General features: G+C 35.3%; 2 protein-coding genes and 1 non-coding gene across 5 annotated transcripts; 2 read left to right on the top strand and 1 right to left on the bottom strand.

Moving 5' to 3' along the window:
* Positions 1-2,674: 2,674 nt before the first annotated feature.
* On the top strand, positions 2,675-7,230 carry LOC108997366 (putative glucose-6-phosphate 1-epimerase). Of its 2 annotated transcripts, none has more exons than XM_018973587.2 (10): positions 2,675-2,807; positions 3,085-3,210; positions 3,297-3,391; positions 3,542-3,616; positions 4,097-4,141; positions 4,231-4,394; positions 4,751-4,885; positions 5,326-5,428; positions 5,754-5,853; positions 6,718-7,230. In XM_018973587.2, the coding sequence occupies exons 1-10, from the start codon at positions 2,798-2,800 to the stop codon at positions 6,885-6,887; spliced, it is 1,023 nt and encodes a 340-aa protein (XP_018829132.1). In that variant the 5' UTR covers positions 2,675-2,797; the 3' UTR covers positions 6,888-7,230. The 2 variants fall into 2 exon arrangements, with proteins under 2 accessions (XP_018829132.1, XP_018829131.1); XM_018973586.2 differs by having other exon boundaries at positions 4,085-4,141.
* Positions 7,231-7,522: 292 nt separating this feature from the next.
* On the bottom strand, positions 7,523-7,594 carry TRNAM-CAU. Its single transcript has one exon. It is a non-coding gene; the product is annotated as a tRNA-Met (tRNA).
* Positions 7,595-8,863: 1,269 nt separating this feature from the next.
* On the top strand, positions 8,864-14,346 carry LOC108997365 (probable inactive receptor kinase At4g23740). 2 transcript variants are annotated; one of them, XM_018973585.2, is made up of 3 exons: positions 8,864-9,314; positions 9,801-11,088; positions 13,417-14,346. In XM_018973585.2, the coding sequence occupies exons 2-3, from the start codon at positions 9,852-9,854 to the stop codon at positions 14,073-14,075; spliced, it is 1,896 nt and encodes a 631-aa protein (XP_018829130.1). In that variant the 5' UTR covers positions 8,864-9,314; positions 9,801-9,851; the 3' UTR covers positions 14,076-14,346. The 2 variants fall into 2 exon arrangements, with proteins under 2 accessions (XP_018829130.1, XP_018829129.1); XM_018973584.2 differs by having other exon boundaries at positions 8,864-9,345.
* The last annotated feature ends 805 nt before the right edge of the window (positions 14,347-15,151 follow it).

Here is a 15,151-nt window from a genome sequence, read left to right as displayed (position 1 = left end):
TTTAATTAAGGTTGCAAAATGTTATTTTTTGCTAATTTAGTAAATCATTTGAATAATTTGAGGTCTAAAGCAAAAATTATCACCTAAGCATATTATGAAATGAAATTTATCTCATTTTAATATAAACAAAATTTAGCGTATCACATCAAATTTTTATTAAACATTAAAAGGAGTTCACCCACCCTCCTACCCACGTTCCAAGCTGGCTAGGACCACCCATGGAGCGGGTCGAGATGGATTCCAACCATTTTGAGAGGTGGCGGTTGCTACCTCTAGAGTGGATCAACTCTCTTGTTGGCCTAGGACTATAAGTGAACCAGTCTGTTCGATAGTCCGTTTGGTACTTGCTCAGTTAAACTCAAATCGAACTTGACTCATGAAAAATAAAAGCTCGTTCTTTAAAATAGATACCCGCTCGAATTGTAACTGACACATACCCGACAAAACTCGATTCGACTCGACTAAGAGTTATTAAGGTTTGCTCGTTTATACTTGAATCTATTAAAATCCATTCATATATTGATAAATATATACATATACCTATGTATATACACACACATATATGTAGTAACTAATAATATAAGTATACCACTTTTATAATTAAATATATAATATGTAATCTACTTACTTATGTCCATATAGTGAATATATTTCATAAGTATATTTTATAATTTGTATAATAATTAGTAGATAAAATTTAATAATTTCATATACTAGTATGTGAGAACCATATATGAAATAGATATATCTTATTATATTAAGTGTATGTATTAATAATATATGTAGACATATAATATAATATTATTTTGGATAAATATCAACTAGTTAGATATTAATTATTTATAAATTTTTTAAAATTTTATAATTCAATAGAGATTCTACTTGTTAGTTGAATAAATTCAATATTAGATTTTTTATTTATTTAATTTATTAATTATTAAATCTTATTTAAAAAATAAAAAAATAAACTGTTCGAGATTGGCTAGACTCAAACTCATTTGTGGGACGAGCTCAAATTGAGAGTTTAACTTTTCGAGTCGAACGCAAATAAAGAATAAAAAAATATTTCGAACTCGGGCTCAAGTATTTTGAGTCCGACAAGCCAAAGACCGGCTTAATTCGGCTCAATTACCGTTCTACTTGCTGCCAATTTGGATTCTTTTAAGAATCAAAATAATAATTGGATATGATTAATCTTTTAAAAATACTAATGTAATGTTCAAATTTTACAATAGTGTGTACGGTGTACCATATTTTCAAGAATTCTGGTATCCAATTGCACGCGAAAAGAAAAATGTTTCACATTCAGAAATGCATTTCAATTGGTAATAACTAATAACATTCATTACTTATGTTCTAATGCAAAGTATAATTTTTTTTTAAAAATAAGTAAATAAATATAAAATTTGTATAAAAAAATTAATTTTTTAATAATAAATTCTATTATTTTTAAAAAAATTTATATAATACTTATACACTCCACTCCACGTATGTAGTATTACGTGTAATGCTCATGACCACGAAGCTATCCAATCAAAGCAAGTGGGTTTGAATTATTGTTCGAACTTTTGTCTGTGTTTCTACGAGATTATACAAACGTAACCGAGAGCGACAAAATCATCTTGTCTCTATTGAAAAAAATAAACACACTCATTGAACAAATTGAGCTCAACACACTCTCACCTCTCATCATTACACAAATTTAATTTTACAAATAATAATCTTCAAATTATTAATCTAACCAAAATTATTTATTTTTAAGATTTTACTATGTACAAATTGATATGTTAATACATCACTTATTATGGAGACCATTTAACTTTAAAAATAAAAATAAAAATCGAACACCTAAATTAGGGTTTGCATTGATGTTTTAAATGGTCTGGACAATCTATGACAAATTTTCACGTGGTCTAATCACCTAAATTGTAAAAGAATTTATGTTTGAAACTCGGAATCCAATCCAAACACAAGTTAAAATAAAATGTTATTTTTCATAATGAATTTATCATTAGCAATTAATATTAACTGATATATCATATTTTAAAATTCAAATATCTTTTAATTTAAGTGCCACTTGTAAGTTATTTAAAATATATTATATTAGTTGATGTAATTAAGAAAAAACAAATATAAGATGAATAATACCATTATAATAAAGGAGACATTATGAATAATCACACATTTTGTTAACTATGATAGTGAGATGACGAAAATAAACAAAACGATAACATTGGTCGTCAAATTTTGTTGGGACTTGTCAATTGATGATCAACATATTTATTGAGTTTGTGTAAAAAAAAATATTTATTGAGGATAAAAAAGTATTGGGCCATCCCCACACACCACATACCATATTTTTTATTTATTATTCTTAAACTCATTGAATTATCGTACTCATCTTTTATATACTATGCATTTAATAAGAAAAAAAAAAGTATGAGTCGTTAAATAGAATTTTTTAAAAAAATTAAAAATTAAAAATTTTAAAAAAGAGCGACAAAAAAATAAACACACACGGCAGTTTGTACTTTGTCCATTTAGATAGATGCACGAATATAACAGGGGGACAAATGCTTGATATTTTTCAAATGGGTCGTTAATTCTGGTAACCCGTGTCACATGTCAGACTTCATGCATCCTACACCAGGAGTGGAGAAGCCGACCACAGAAAAAATTCATGGCTGATGAGTCTTGTACCTACGCACAAGTTGTCACTAATATATATATATATATATATCTGAGGAGTGAAGGCTGAACTCTGATCTTTTCAGCCTTTAAGATCTCTTCTTTGTCGATGAAAAAAGGTCAAACCAAAATGTTGATGAACTTTTCTTGATTATAGTGCTTTCCATTCATTGTTTGCGCCTGGTAGGCTTCAGTTTTTCTCTTTATTTATAAGATATTATAGCAGCAGTTCCCATAATAAAGTTAATAGTGTTTGGATTGGTTTGAAATTAGTGAGTATTGGGCAATTCAGACGAATCATAGATTTTCTTGGTACTTATAATTTGTTTGGGGGTTTGTTTGAGTCGTGAATAAAGATTAAAGTATTTAAATTGGTAGTTGGGGTTTTGTTTTCAGTTCACGAGAAAATTGGTGTTTCACAAGAAAGGAGTAGAGGGAAAGCTCAGATTCTCAACTACTTCTGTGAGCCATTTTCTACTGCTCATAAGTGGTTGTTCACAGTGTTTGGGACACTAATTTCAGGTTTTTGTTTTGGAGAGAGTTCTGTCTTGTTGTTTCTTCTATTGATTTCCCTTATTGTGTTCTTGAAATGAATAATTCTGGGGCAGAAACTAATCTGAGAGCAGCAGTTGAAATTACAAAGGACAAGAGTACTGGAATTGAACAGGTCGTTCTTCGGAACCCTCAAGGAGCTTCAGCTCGGGTTGGATCTCTTTACCTCCCTTTCTTCCCTGTTTAATTGCTGTCTCGATTTTTTTTAATGACTTTTGGTGTTAATTCATCTATTGCCAACTGCAACTTGAAAGCAAAACTCAGTGTATCATATTAATGATGTTGTGTGACATCCATCCAGGTTAGCTTGCATGGAGGACAGATTCTTTCATGGAGGAACGACCATGGTGAAGAATTACTATTCACTAGTAGTAAGGTAAAAGTTGTCAATTTGTGGTTTCTTCTTCCCCTGTTGTATATTTCCTGTTTCAGCCATTACAACAATTTTTTTTGGATTACTGATTGCCAGTAGGTAAGTTCCAGGCTTCTTGATCGACTAAAAAATCATGAGTAACGTTCAATAATTTCAAAATATTCTCCAATATCCAAATATCATGAATAATTATCAGGTAATTGGCAAAAATTTCCTAGCTTCTAATATCAAGAGCAACTGTCCAACAATAGAGAAATTCTGCAGAATGATGATAGAAACTTTGGATGAGATTATGTCCTTTTCATATTGCTCTGCCTCCTCTCAACCTTGTTATGAGTTTTTGCTAATATTTTCTTACATAATCTGGTTTTTTGGCTGCTTTGATGCTTATAATTTTATGACATGTACAAAACTGATTCCCCCCCCCAACCCCCAAAAAAATTCCTTTTTTGTTCTGTTTTTCTACTGGAGGCAATCTTTAAGCTACCAAAGGCGGTGCGAGGAGGAATACCAATTTGTTTCCCTCAGGTACCTACTTTCTATAGTATTATCAAATTATGTATTAATCTTGGTTGATAGTTGGTATAACTGGCAATGTTTGCTTAAATACATGTTAGTTTGGAACCCGTGGACTGCTGGAACAACATGGGTTTGCCAGGAACAAGATTTGGGTCATCGATCAAAATCCTCCACCACTGCATCCCAATGATTCAAAGGGAAAATCCTGTATTGACCTGCTACTCAAACCATCTGAAGAAGATCTGAAGATCTGGCCACATAGGTATGAACTTGAGTAGCTTATCAAAGGTGATAGGGTCACATTTTGGTTATTCAATTTTGGAAAGAAAAAAAAAAAAAGAATCATCATATTAGTTCATACAGGCCAATGCAGTAAAAGAGCTTAATAACTTATCATCCTTCCAAGTTTCAAGTGAAATGATTCAAATGAGTCATGATAGCATCACATTTGTACTCTTTTAAGTTTTCAAAGTTACTGATCCATGTAGTGTAAGTTGTGGACCAACAACTTTACAGAAATAGGTGCATGCTATGACCAAAGTTCCACCATAACTTTCTAGTGAACGTGAAAATTTACCCTTTTGCATAGAAAGATAATGATTTGACATGTCTTTACAGTTTTGAGTTTCGTCTGAGAGTCTCTTTGGAGGATGATGGATATCTAACAATGATATCACGCATCAGAAACATCGACAACAAGCCTTTCAGTTTCTCATTTGCCTACCGTACATATTTCTCCATCTCTGATATCAGGTACACAATAAATTCATGTTGAAAAAGCTTTTATTTCGCTACTAGCATCTTCAATAAAAGAGGAAATGCTTCCTACACTCGTTGTCTTTTCTATTTCTCCCTTTCTGTCCTTTGAGGAGCACATCCATGCAAAGAATGTGCTGGATTCATATAACCTAAACTGGAATTCATGTCTTGGCTTTATGATATTTCAGACTTTTGAAAGTCCATATGCATGTATGTGGTGAGTGGTCACAAGGGGAGGGGCATGTCAATCTGTAGCTGCAGGTTACCTCATCATCACCCAAAATTTCAAGATGGGAGGAACTATCAGTGCTATAATCTGGACTAAGATCAATAATTTTCACTGTTTTTCATGTTGCATATTTGCAAGAAATTCCAAAACTTTTATTATGTACTTGTTTCTTCTGGACACTGACAAATATGAAATGTGCTCACAGTGAAGTGAGGGTAGAGGGGTTGGAGACTCTTGACTACTTTGAAAACTTATGTCAAAAACAGCGCTTCACGGAACAAGGAGATGCCTTGACATTTGAATCTGAGGTGAAACTTTTTATGTTTACTTTTTAAGTGGTTGGGTTGTGGGAATCTTATGCTTTGGGAAGTGACCGCTATTGCCTATTGCAAACACTTTAAGGCAGTCGGCACTGAGTGGAATAGAACTTTTTTCTGAACATTTTGTGGACAAAATCGTTTTGTTGATAGAAAATTAGGAAGAAAAACGAGTGATAGTCAATCAATTGCAATCAGACGATAGTGGGTTAACTTTGCTGTCAAACAAGGTATTTATAATAGAAAGACTTTTGGTTGGACTGAGTGTTTTTTTTTCTCCTTTGGACACGTTCCTTGTTTTCTCATTTATTGGCAGGTGGATCGAGTTTATCTAAATTCCATGGACGTGATTGCTGTTTTTGATCATGAAAAAAAGCGCACATTTACCATACAGAAGGAAGGGCTTTCAGATGTTGGTGAGGGATCTCTCATAGAATCATAGAGTCGACATTCTTAAATAACAATTTAATAATTTACAAGAACCCACCATACACAAAGTCGGTTGTTTACACGACACTTCGGTCTCAGAATGCCAACCATGTAGCCTTTTGTCTGCATTGAAAAACTAGATTGAACCAAGAGAGTTTTATTCTCAAAAGGCATAGTGCCTGATGCAGGACAACACGGGAGAGAAAATAAGGTAGGAAGGAAAGAGGAGAAGAAGCAAGATAAAAGGAGACAAGAAAATGCAGTACTAGACATGGGAGAGGAGTGGAAGGAGAGAGTGAAAGGAGAACGAGAAGAAAATGGAGAAAGAAGAATACTCTCACAAAATCTTGTTCCATTTACATCTATCAATTAATGTGTAGGGAACAAACATTTATAAAAATCCTGACTTTAGATGTCCTGATACAATTAGAACTTTTATTTCAAATAAAGTCCTGCTCCTAAGATTAATAGGCTCCAACAATCCAGGACAACTGAATACATCAGTGCCATATACTTCAGATCATATAATGAACTAGAAATCTACCTTGTAATCTGTGCCTGCCAATGAATTCCCTCCCACAGCAGCTAGAGCTTACAAGCCATTGACTGCTCAAAATTCATTGAATATGGGTACACATGTATCCACATGCACTTGCATATACACATACGGGCATCCAATATTAAATAGTATTAAGTTGGCACTCTGTTTAGTAGGCATCTACTTGGTTCATTAGCCAGTTATCCATATGATCTCAAGCATCCAGTCTTGTAATTTTTACCTGGTTAATCATATGTAATGCCATACAGATCGGCATCTAAATTTTATGCTTTTTGATTGTGCTTGTATGCAGGCGTCTGGAATCCGTGGGAGAAGAAGTCCAAATCCATGGCGGATTTTGGGGATGAAGAATACAAAAAGATGCTTTGCATTGATGCTGCAGCAGTAGAGAAACCAATAACCTTAAAACCAGGTGAAGAATGGACAGGCAAGTTGGAACTCGCTGTTGTCCCTTCAACTTAATATTGAGCATCTGGATCCCCACATGAATAATTTCAAGATGGAAGGCTAATAATACCAATTACAAACAAGAGACTGCTTTTTGCGCTGGATGCTACTATTGATACTCCTCATACACTGTATTTGCAATCTGAAACTGAATCAGAACATCATCCTCTTAACTTGGTCATGCCTGTAATCCATAAATTTTCCTGCAATGAAGGTGGAGAATCGTTTTAAACTTTTAATGTCTCTCTCTCCACGTTAGCCACGTTTCAAAATGTAGTTATACCTTCAGGCTTCAACTACTAAGTATGTATATGAAATATGAACTGTAGATTGAGTGATAGGCATGCTTGATTATGGATGCAAGTCTCTCTCTATCCGTCCCACTCCAACAATTTTTTGTCTGCAAGATTCATCTTGCCGAGTCCCTGACCACTTTGTAAATCGTTCATTGTTGATACAAATCATGGATCCATGACCAAAGCGACAAGCTTTTATGTGCAGATATATGGAAATGCACCTAAGGCGCTTCCTTTACCTGGCACCATAAAAACACATAAAAGCTCTGAACGCAAGATATCAAAGAAGACGACCCAATAAACTGAAAAAAAAAAAAAAAAAAAAAAATTCTGGCAAGCGGAGCTACTCTTGTTTATCAGAGCCAGGTTTCGATCCTGGGACCTGTGGGTTATGGGCCCACCACGCTTCCGCTGCGCCACTCTGATTTGTTGATCAAGTGTGCTCGAAAATATATAAATACAAAAGCAAAAGTTTTTCCTTGGCAAGTTTCCTATTTCGTCTTCCTTAATTGCCTCAAATACAGTAATTGAGGCCCATTTCTTTGCTCTTTCTTTCATGGGTATAGAGGGAAAATTACAAAAGCAAGAAAAGAGCCCCCGCTAGAACATAGTAACATATAAACAAGCTACATCCTATAATTCCTGAATGGTCATTTTTTATCAGGTAATGTACCAAAACATTATCCGTAATGGTAAATCAACATTTGCATGCCACTAGTAGCCTAAGACATTCTTTCCTTTCAAGCACACCCAAAATCCAATAAAAAAATAAAACAATCAATTTTTTAAAATAATAATAATATGCGCACAATTTTTTATATAATTATATTTTTACATAAAAATATTTATATAAAATAATATTATTTTTATAAATAAATAAATCTTTTCATCAGTCAATTTATAAATTCTACACCTCATACATGATGTGTCAAATTGGATTCATCAATTAAATATAAAAACACAAAAACCGACTCCAGATTTTGAGTGGTTTTTACCTTGCATGTAAAAAATTTGATGAAAACAAAAAAAAAAAAATTAAAAATCAAACAACTCAAAACTAAGCTCGAGGAGAGAGAAGCATGATGAGAGAGAGAAGGTTTGGTGAGATATAGCTTGAGGAGAGAAAAAGGTGAGAGAGAGAGGTCGATGCGAGAGATATGATTTAGTGAAAGAGATTAAAGAGACAGATCGAAATCAGACAAATGTAACGGGTTTGACATAAAAATAAATAAATAAATGAAAAGTGTGAACTAATGCTTTATAAATTATTTTACGACAATAATCATCACTTAAAATAAGGTTGCACAAAGAATCTTAGGATGGTAATAGTCATATGTTTACTATTTTTCCTTTTACTTTTATAGATTAAACAAACATATTATCAATGTACAGTAATCTTAACATACAACCATTGACTTATCATCCGATATGATTGATAGAAAAGGTTAGACTAGAGTTTGCACCTTATCCAATCCGACGGCACGATTTCGTATGTATAATTTATTGGATCAGATTCAACGGTGGGGATTGCTTCTATACCGCCCAAATTACCAAATCATCAAATAGAATCCGCACCCTCTTTTGTACTCATCCTAAACAAACAAGTCGACGGAACAAACCTCGGACCCACATCGGCCAGGCTATTTTCCGTCCGTTCGTACGTTCGCCGTTAAGTTCTACTACTGCCGGTTCCTCCCAATCTCTGGTCCTCTCTCTCTCTCTCGTCCTTTGCTTGCTCTCTAGCATTCAGCTACAGTGACACACAGAAAATAGAGCCATTGGGAGCCATTTCAAACACCATTTCCGGCAAAAGCGTCAATGGCGATCTCAGTACTTTTTTTTATCTCAACCACCTCCTCTGACTCTCTTTCTCTCTCGTTCTGTGTGAAAAATCATTAGCTTTCTCTGCCTTTTTCGCATTGGATGCTACTTTATACAGCACCATTGTCTCAGATAAATCATAACCACAAACCAGTACGTTTTTCACAACACACATTCCTTGCGATACATCTCAGTATTTGTTCCTATTTAGCATACCAATTATAAGTTTACCTTTTAAAAAAAAAAATCTCTGAGAAGCAGAGTTGTTCGGTATTTAACGTACATTCACTAGCAGAGCACTTCCTTAGTTCAGATCTGAAAGATGGTATGTAAGAATTAAGATAAGCCAAGGCCAGGTACCTTCTCTCTCTCCCCGTCTCAGATTAGTAGCTTCTGTTTCTAGTTTCTAGCGCGCGTCTCTCTTGGAACTTTCATCCTTTTTTTCTTTCAGTGAATTCTCGGTTTTGCAACTTCAAACAAAAAGTTAAAGGGCAAAGAACAAAAAGAATAGAGGAAGCATCGCTGCTTCTGCTGTAACAAATTGCTTTTCAGTTTTCAGATTAAAATAAGCCTCTTTTTGACTGAAATGCATCCTTCAAAGGCTGCAAGTTCATTTCTTTGCGTGATTTTCTGAGACCCGCTAATGCTTTTGTCGATAATTACTTTCGAATTTGAATCGTTTATTTTATTTTTCCTTCTCTTCTTCTGAACAGTTCCTTCATTTTTCAATTTTTAGTTTTTTTGTCTGTTTGTTTTGGTTCATATTCAGCCAGAACTATAGATGTTATAGAGAAGTTTTTTCTTTTGGCAGAAACAGCTCGTTATCTGGTTGAAGAATTAGGATTTAACGCAGAGTAAGGGTATGGGAGGTCTGGGAGTTATTTTCTCTTCGGTTTTCTTGGTGGGTTTGGTTTTCATTCTGGGTAATGCGGACCCAGTTGAGGAGAAGCGAGCTCTGCTTGACTTTGTGAACAACTTCCCTCACTCTCGCTCTCTCAACTGGAATGAGAGCTCCCGTGTGTGTCACTATTGGGCCGGAGTGACTTGTAGTGAAGATAACTCTCGCGTTATAGCCGTCCGATTGCCCGGAGTTGGATTTAACGGCCCCATTCCGCCGAACACTATAAGCCGCCTCTCAGCTTTGCAAATTCTGAGCCTCAGATCCAATGCCATTACTGGGCATTTCCCTTCTGATTTTGCCAACCTCAGAAACTTATCGTTTCTTTACCTTCAATTCAACAAATTCTCGGGTCCATTGCCATCGGATTTCTCAGTTTGGAAGAACTTAACCATCGTCAATCTGTCTAACAATGGTTTCAATGGGAGCATTCCTTCCTCGTTCTCGAATTTGAGTCAGCTGGCGAGTTTAAATCTTGCAAGCAATTCACTTTCGGGTGAAATTCCCGACCTCAATCTGCCCAGATTGCAAGTGCTAAATGTGTCTAACAATGATCTGAATGGCAGTGTGCCTAAGTCACTTCAAAGGTTTTCAAGGTCGGTGTTTAGTGGTAACAATATTTCTTTTGAAACTTTTCCTCCTAAACTACCTCCTGTGCTTCCATCCTCTTCAGCATCTTATCCGAAGCATAGGAGTTCCGGGAGGCTTAGTGAAGCGGCATTTTTAGGAATTATAGTTGCTGGTGGTGTTCTAGGAGTTGTGGCGTTTGCTTTTCTAGTACTTGTCTGCTGCTTCAGAAGAAAAAGGGAAGATAGTTTATCGGGTAAATTGCAGAAGGGAGAGATGTCACCTGAAAAAGTGATTTCCAGGAGTCAAGATGCGAATAACAAACTGGTTTTCTTTGAGGGTTGTAGCTATGCATTTGATCTGGAGGATTTACTGAGGGCTTCTGCTGAGGTGCTGGGAAAGGGGACATTCGGCATGGCTTATAAAGCAATTCTAGAGGATGCAACTGCTGTGGTGGTGAAGAGGTTGAAGGAGGTGAGCGTTGGGAAGCGGGATTTTGAGCAGCAAATGGAGCTTGTGGGGAGTATTAGACATGAGAACGTGGTGGAGCTGAAGGCATATTACTATTCAAAAGATGAGAAGCTGATCGTGTATGATTATTACAGCCAGGGAAGTGTCTCGGCCTTGTTACATGGTTCGTACTTTCTTTAACCCCTGATCTTTCTGTGTTGATTACTTAATTTTTGTACATTTATTTAATTGGAACATTTCTTAAGGTCTAGAGGAAGGCAGTGTTGTAGCCTCCTGTCTCTAATTGAACTCTCTTGGGTATAAGCTGATTTTTTATTATATCTCTTGGCCTTGCTGGATGTATTTTCCAGCAAGGCCAAGATTTTCCCCATGCTGGAAAATACGTACTTTCAAAATTTCTAATGACAATGCTGGATAATCCAATTTGCCTTTTCCCCATGTGATTGAGCTGACATGCATGTAGCTTTAAAATTTTTTGCGCTTAGATCATTGATGCCTTGACATGGACCTGGGGAGCTAAACCTTGCTACCGAGCAATCGAACTGTAATGTTTGGTTTTCCAGCCAGTAGTAATGGAACATGCAAATTAGTCCTCTATTAAATTCCTTGTTACTTGTTTATGTTTGTATCGAAGTAACCTGACTTGCAGGGACCAAGAATAAGGCCTTGGTTTGGTTATACATATGGGATAAGATGAGATGAAAAATTTGTGAATAATAGCGATATAGTTTGTGAATAGTAGTAAAATGATTTAATATATTTTATGGGATTTTGAGAAATGAGAAAGAAAAGATTGAATAAAAATATTAAATTAAAATATTATTTTAGAATAGAATTTTTTAATATTATTTTTGTTTTGAGATTTGAAAAGGTTAAATTATTTTTTTTGTTTTGTTTGGAAGTTCAGAAAAGTTATAATGATGAGATGAAAAAGTTGAAAATTTTAAATTGAAAAGTGTCGTGTTTGAAATGATTTTTGGATGTTGAGATGAGATGGGATGAGATAGGTTGAGAGTATTTGTGAAACCAAATGAAGCCTAGGTAGAATTTTTGTTGTCTCTTGTGCTTGTTCACCATAGGAGGAAAGAAAGCATCATGAGAGTACAACTGCTAGCAAACACATGTTGGCGTTCAAGTCTTGTTTTCATAATTAGAAGCAATTTCATTTGTGTTTGATTTTTCCAAGGCTTGGAGTTTACTTTTTACAAGAATGTGAGAGATTGTATCAGGGTGATCTGCATATAATCTAAACAAAGTGGTCTTACGAACAATTAGATAAGGAGTAAGGACATTCAGCTGGTTTTGTCAATTTCAAGCTTGCTTTCTATATTTAGGCTTGGACATCTGAAGTAGGGCTTTATGGGTACATATCTCTGGGGTTCTCCGTTCTTGAGATCAGAGCCATTCTTCTCAATCCTTAAGATAAAAGGTGATACGATGGCGCATGAAGCAACGCCACGTAGGAGCATGAGGACTACTAAACCGAACGTACAGTTGGCTGACTATGTAGCTTAATTTGGCAAGATGAATCTCCGATATTATTTCCATGTTTGGTTGCTATTTTATTTCTGTGTTTGTTGCTCTTTCCTTATGATGGATTATTTTATTGTTGGTTTTCTTTCCTTGTTGGGACATTATTTCCTTTGATGTAATCGGTTTATAATAAACCGTAGAATTTCTGGAATTGGTATGGAATAAAGTTTTCAAGAAAATATTGGTCTTCTCAATACCATGAATTGAGAGAAGGTCCCTCTGCACCGTGAGCAGAGTATTCGGATCTTTGTACCTATCAAAAGGAATGCCATTAATTTGAAGTGTGAACTTGAAGCTTTGTTGTATGAATTTCATAGCTGTAGTTTCTGCCTTCTTCTAATGTTGTCTACTTTTCTATGTCTTTTTCTTTTTGTAAGTAAAATATAAGTTTTCTAAAAAGGTCATCTTCTAAAATATTTTCCTACAATCTTTTCCAAATTTTCTTTTAATTTCGAAATACTCTCATGTTTGAATGTTACTTATCACAAGAAGTTCTGAATATCTGAATCTCATGGGACTATGCATGTTGAATACTTAAACGAGCACCTGTTTAATTTCACTGTACTAGCATACTCAAGTGGAAGAACAACTCCGTTGATTGTCAGAATAAGAATGTGCAGTTTTGTTATTTCAGTTATTTGTGAGCAATTCGAGTGCTTTGAATATAACTTAGAAAATAAGAGTCAATAGGTATTCTATTTCAAGTTTTTGAAAGTTGTGGCAAGATTTGACTTTATTATCTGATCAATAAGTCAATTATGGCTGAACCGGTGTTGTATGGGCAGCTAGCTTACCATTTGATGTTTCTTCCGTTTCAAGGTTTGAGATAATTGTCTGTAGGTGTTAAAGCTTCAAGAGGTTTATGAATATAACTTGATGAATTTCCTGGACCAGATAACCAGAGTGATCAGTAGCTGTAGATCTTGAGACATCTTCTAATGTCTAGATATTTTTTCAGGTAAAAGGGGAGAGGATAGGACCCCTTTGGACTGGGATGCCCGACTAAGAATAGCAATAGGTGCAGCAAGAGGCATTGCTTGTATCCATTCAGAGAATGGCGGGAAGCTTGTTCATGGCAACATCAAATCCTCAAACATTTTTCTCAACTCTCGATTGTATGGATGTATGTCTGATGCTGGATTGACAACTATAATGAGCGCACTGGCCCCAACTATCTCCCGCGCTTCTGGATACCGAGCCCCAGAAGTGACAGACACCAGGAAAGCAGCACAGCCTTCTGATGTCTACAGCTTTGGGGTGGTGCTACTGGAGCTCCTCACTGGAAAATCCCCCATCCATACTACTGCAGGTGACGAGATTGTCCACTTGGTCAGGTGGGTTCATTCAGTTGTCCGAGAAGAGTGGACAGCAGAAGTCTTTGACTTGGAGCTGATGAGATACCCAAATATTGAGGAAGAGATGGTGGAGATGTTACAGATAGCAATGTCATGTGTGGTGAGGATGCCAGATCAGAGACCTAAAATCATGGATGTCCTGAAAATGATAGAAAATGTCCAGCGGCTTGATACAGGGAATCGGCCAGCGGCTGGAAACAAATATGAAATGCCGACCAAACCGCAACTGGTGGGTGGAAAAGAACTCTCTCGCACTGAGTGAGCCATTTGTTTATCTTTCAACCTTGGTTTGCTGGTGTCTTGTCAGTTCGATTCATGCAAGATGTTTTGCTTCTGTTAATGAACAAAATCATGATTCATTTTTGTCAACATGATCCGAGTAAGGTAGATTTAGGTCAGGTTTCATATCTGTGTATCTCAGTGGGCTGTTGATGCCCGCGATAGCGGTAAGATGCTCTCTCTCTCTCCCTCTTTCTCTCTGGTGTATTAACAACGACTGCATGGAATGCTCAATTCTCATATTTGTTACTTTCGATCTTAACTACAACAAGCGAATGCATCATGCATGAATCCCTTCCCGCTTAGAGCACAAAACGTGCAGGGTAAATCATGTGTTTACTCGTGTTGTTTGTAGTGATGTCCATTGGAATTGGAAGATTTAATTGTCATTTTGTTCTTTCATGAAATTCTATTGACCAATCTCGTTTGTTTTCTCAGATTAGACAAGATGAATTAAGATAAAAGTTAAAAGTTGAATAAAATATTGTTAGAATATATTTTTTTAATATTATTTTTGTTTTTAGATTTGAAAATGTTGAATTGTTTATTTTATTTTATGTAAAAATTTAGAAAAATTATAATGATTAGATGAGATAAAAATGATTGTAACAAAACGGCCAAAAGCTCATTAGACTATGGATAGGGTAATTAGCGGGTCATTTGAAAGTTAAATTTGGCTTCTTAAAAAATAAGTCACTGGATGAGTCGGTATTGTTTGGAAACATAATTATTTTTAGATATTTTAAAATTATTTTATTATTATTTATGGATATTCTGAAATATTAGTATTCACAACTGAGATCATGACTGAATGAATTGATCTCATCCGTTCAGTTTTTTTTAACCCGACGTGCACAACAGTTTTTTCCTTTGGACTCATCGGTGCATATGCTACTTATCAACATCAAACTAAACTTCCGAATCAACTTGTATTTGCAATGATTTAAGGGAATAGTATACACGCACAGTTATGTAACAGAAAGGCTTTGAAGGTTGAATTTTGAAAAATTCTATCATAGATTGGAGGTGGTCAACGTATACGCGTTTGAGACCTGGTTA

This window comes from Juglans regia, chromosome 9 (genome assembly GCF_001411555.2).
Source record: "Juglans regia cultivar Chandler chromosome 9, Walnut 2.0, whole genome shotgun sequence".
NCBI classification, from domain to species: domain Eukaryota; kingdom Viridiplantae; phylum Streptophyta; class Magnoliopsida; order Fagales; family Juglandaceae; genus Juglans; species Juglans regia.
Note: the sequence above shows the minus strand (reverse complement) of the source record. Positions and strands in the feature narration are given on the sequence as shown.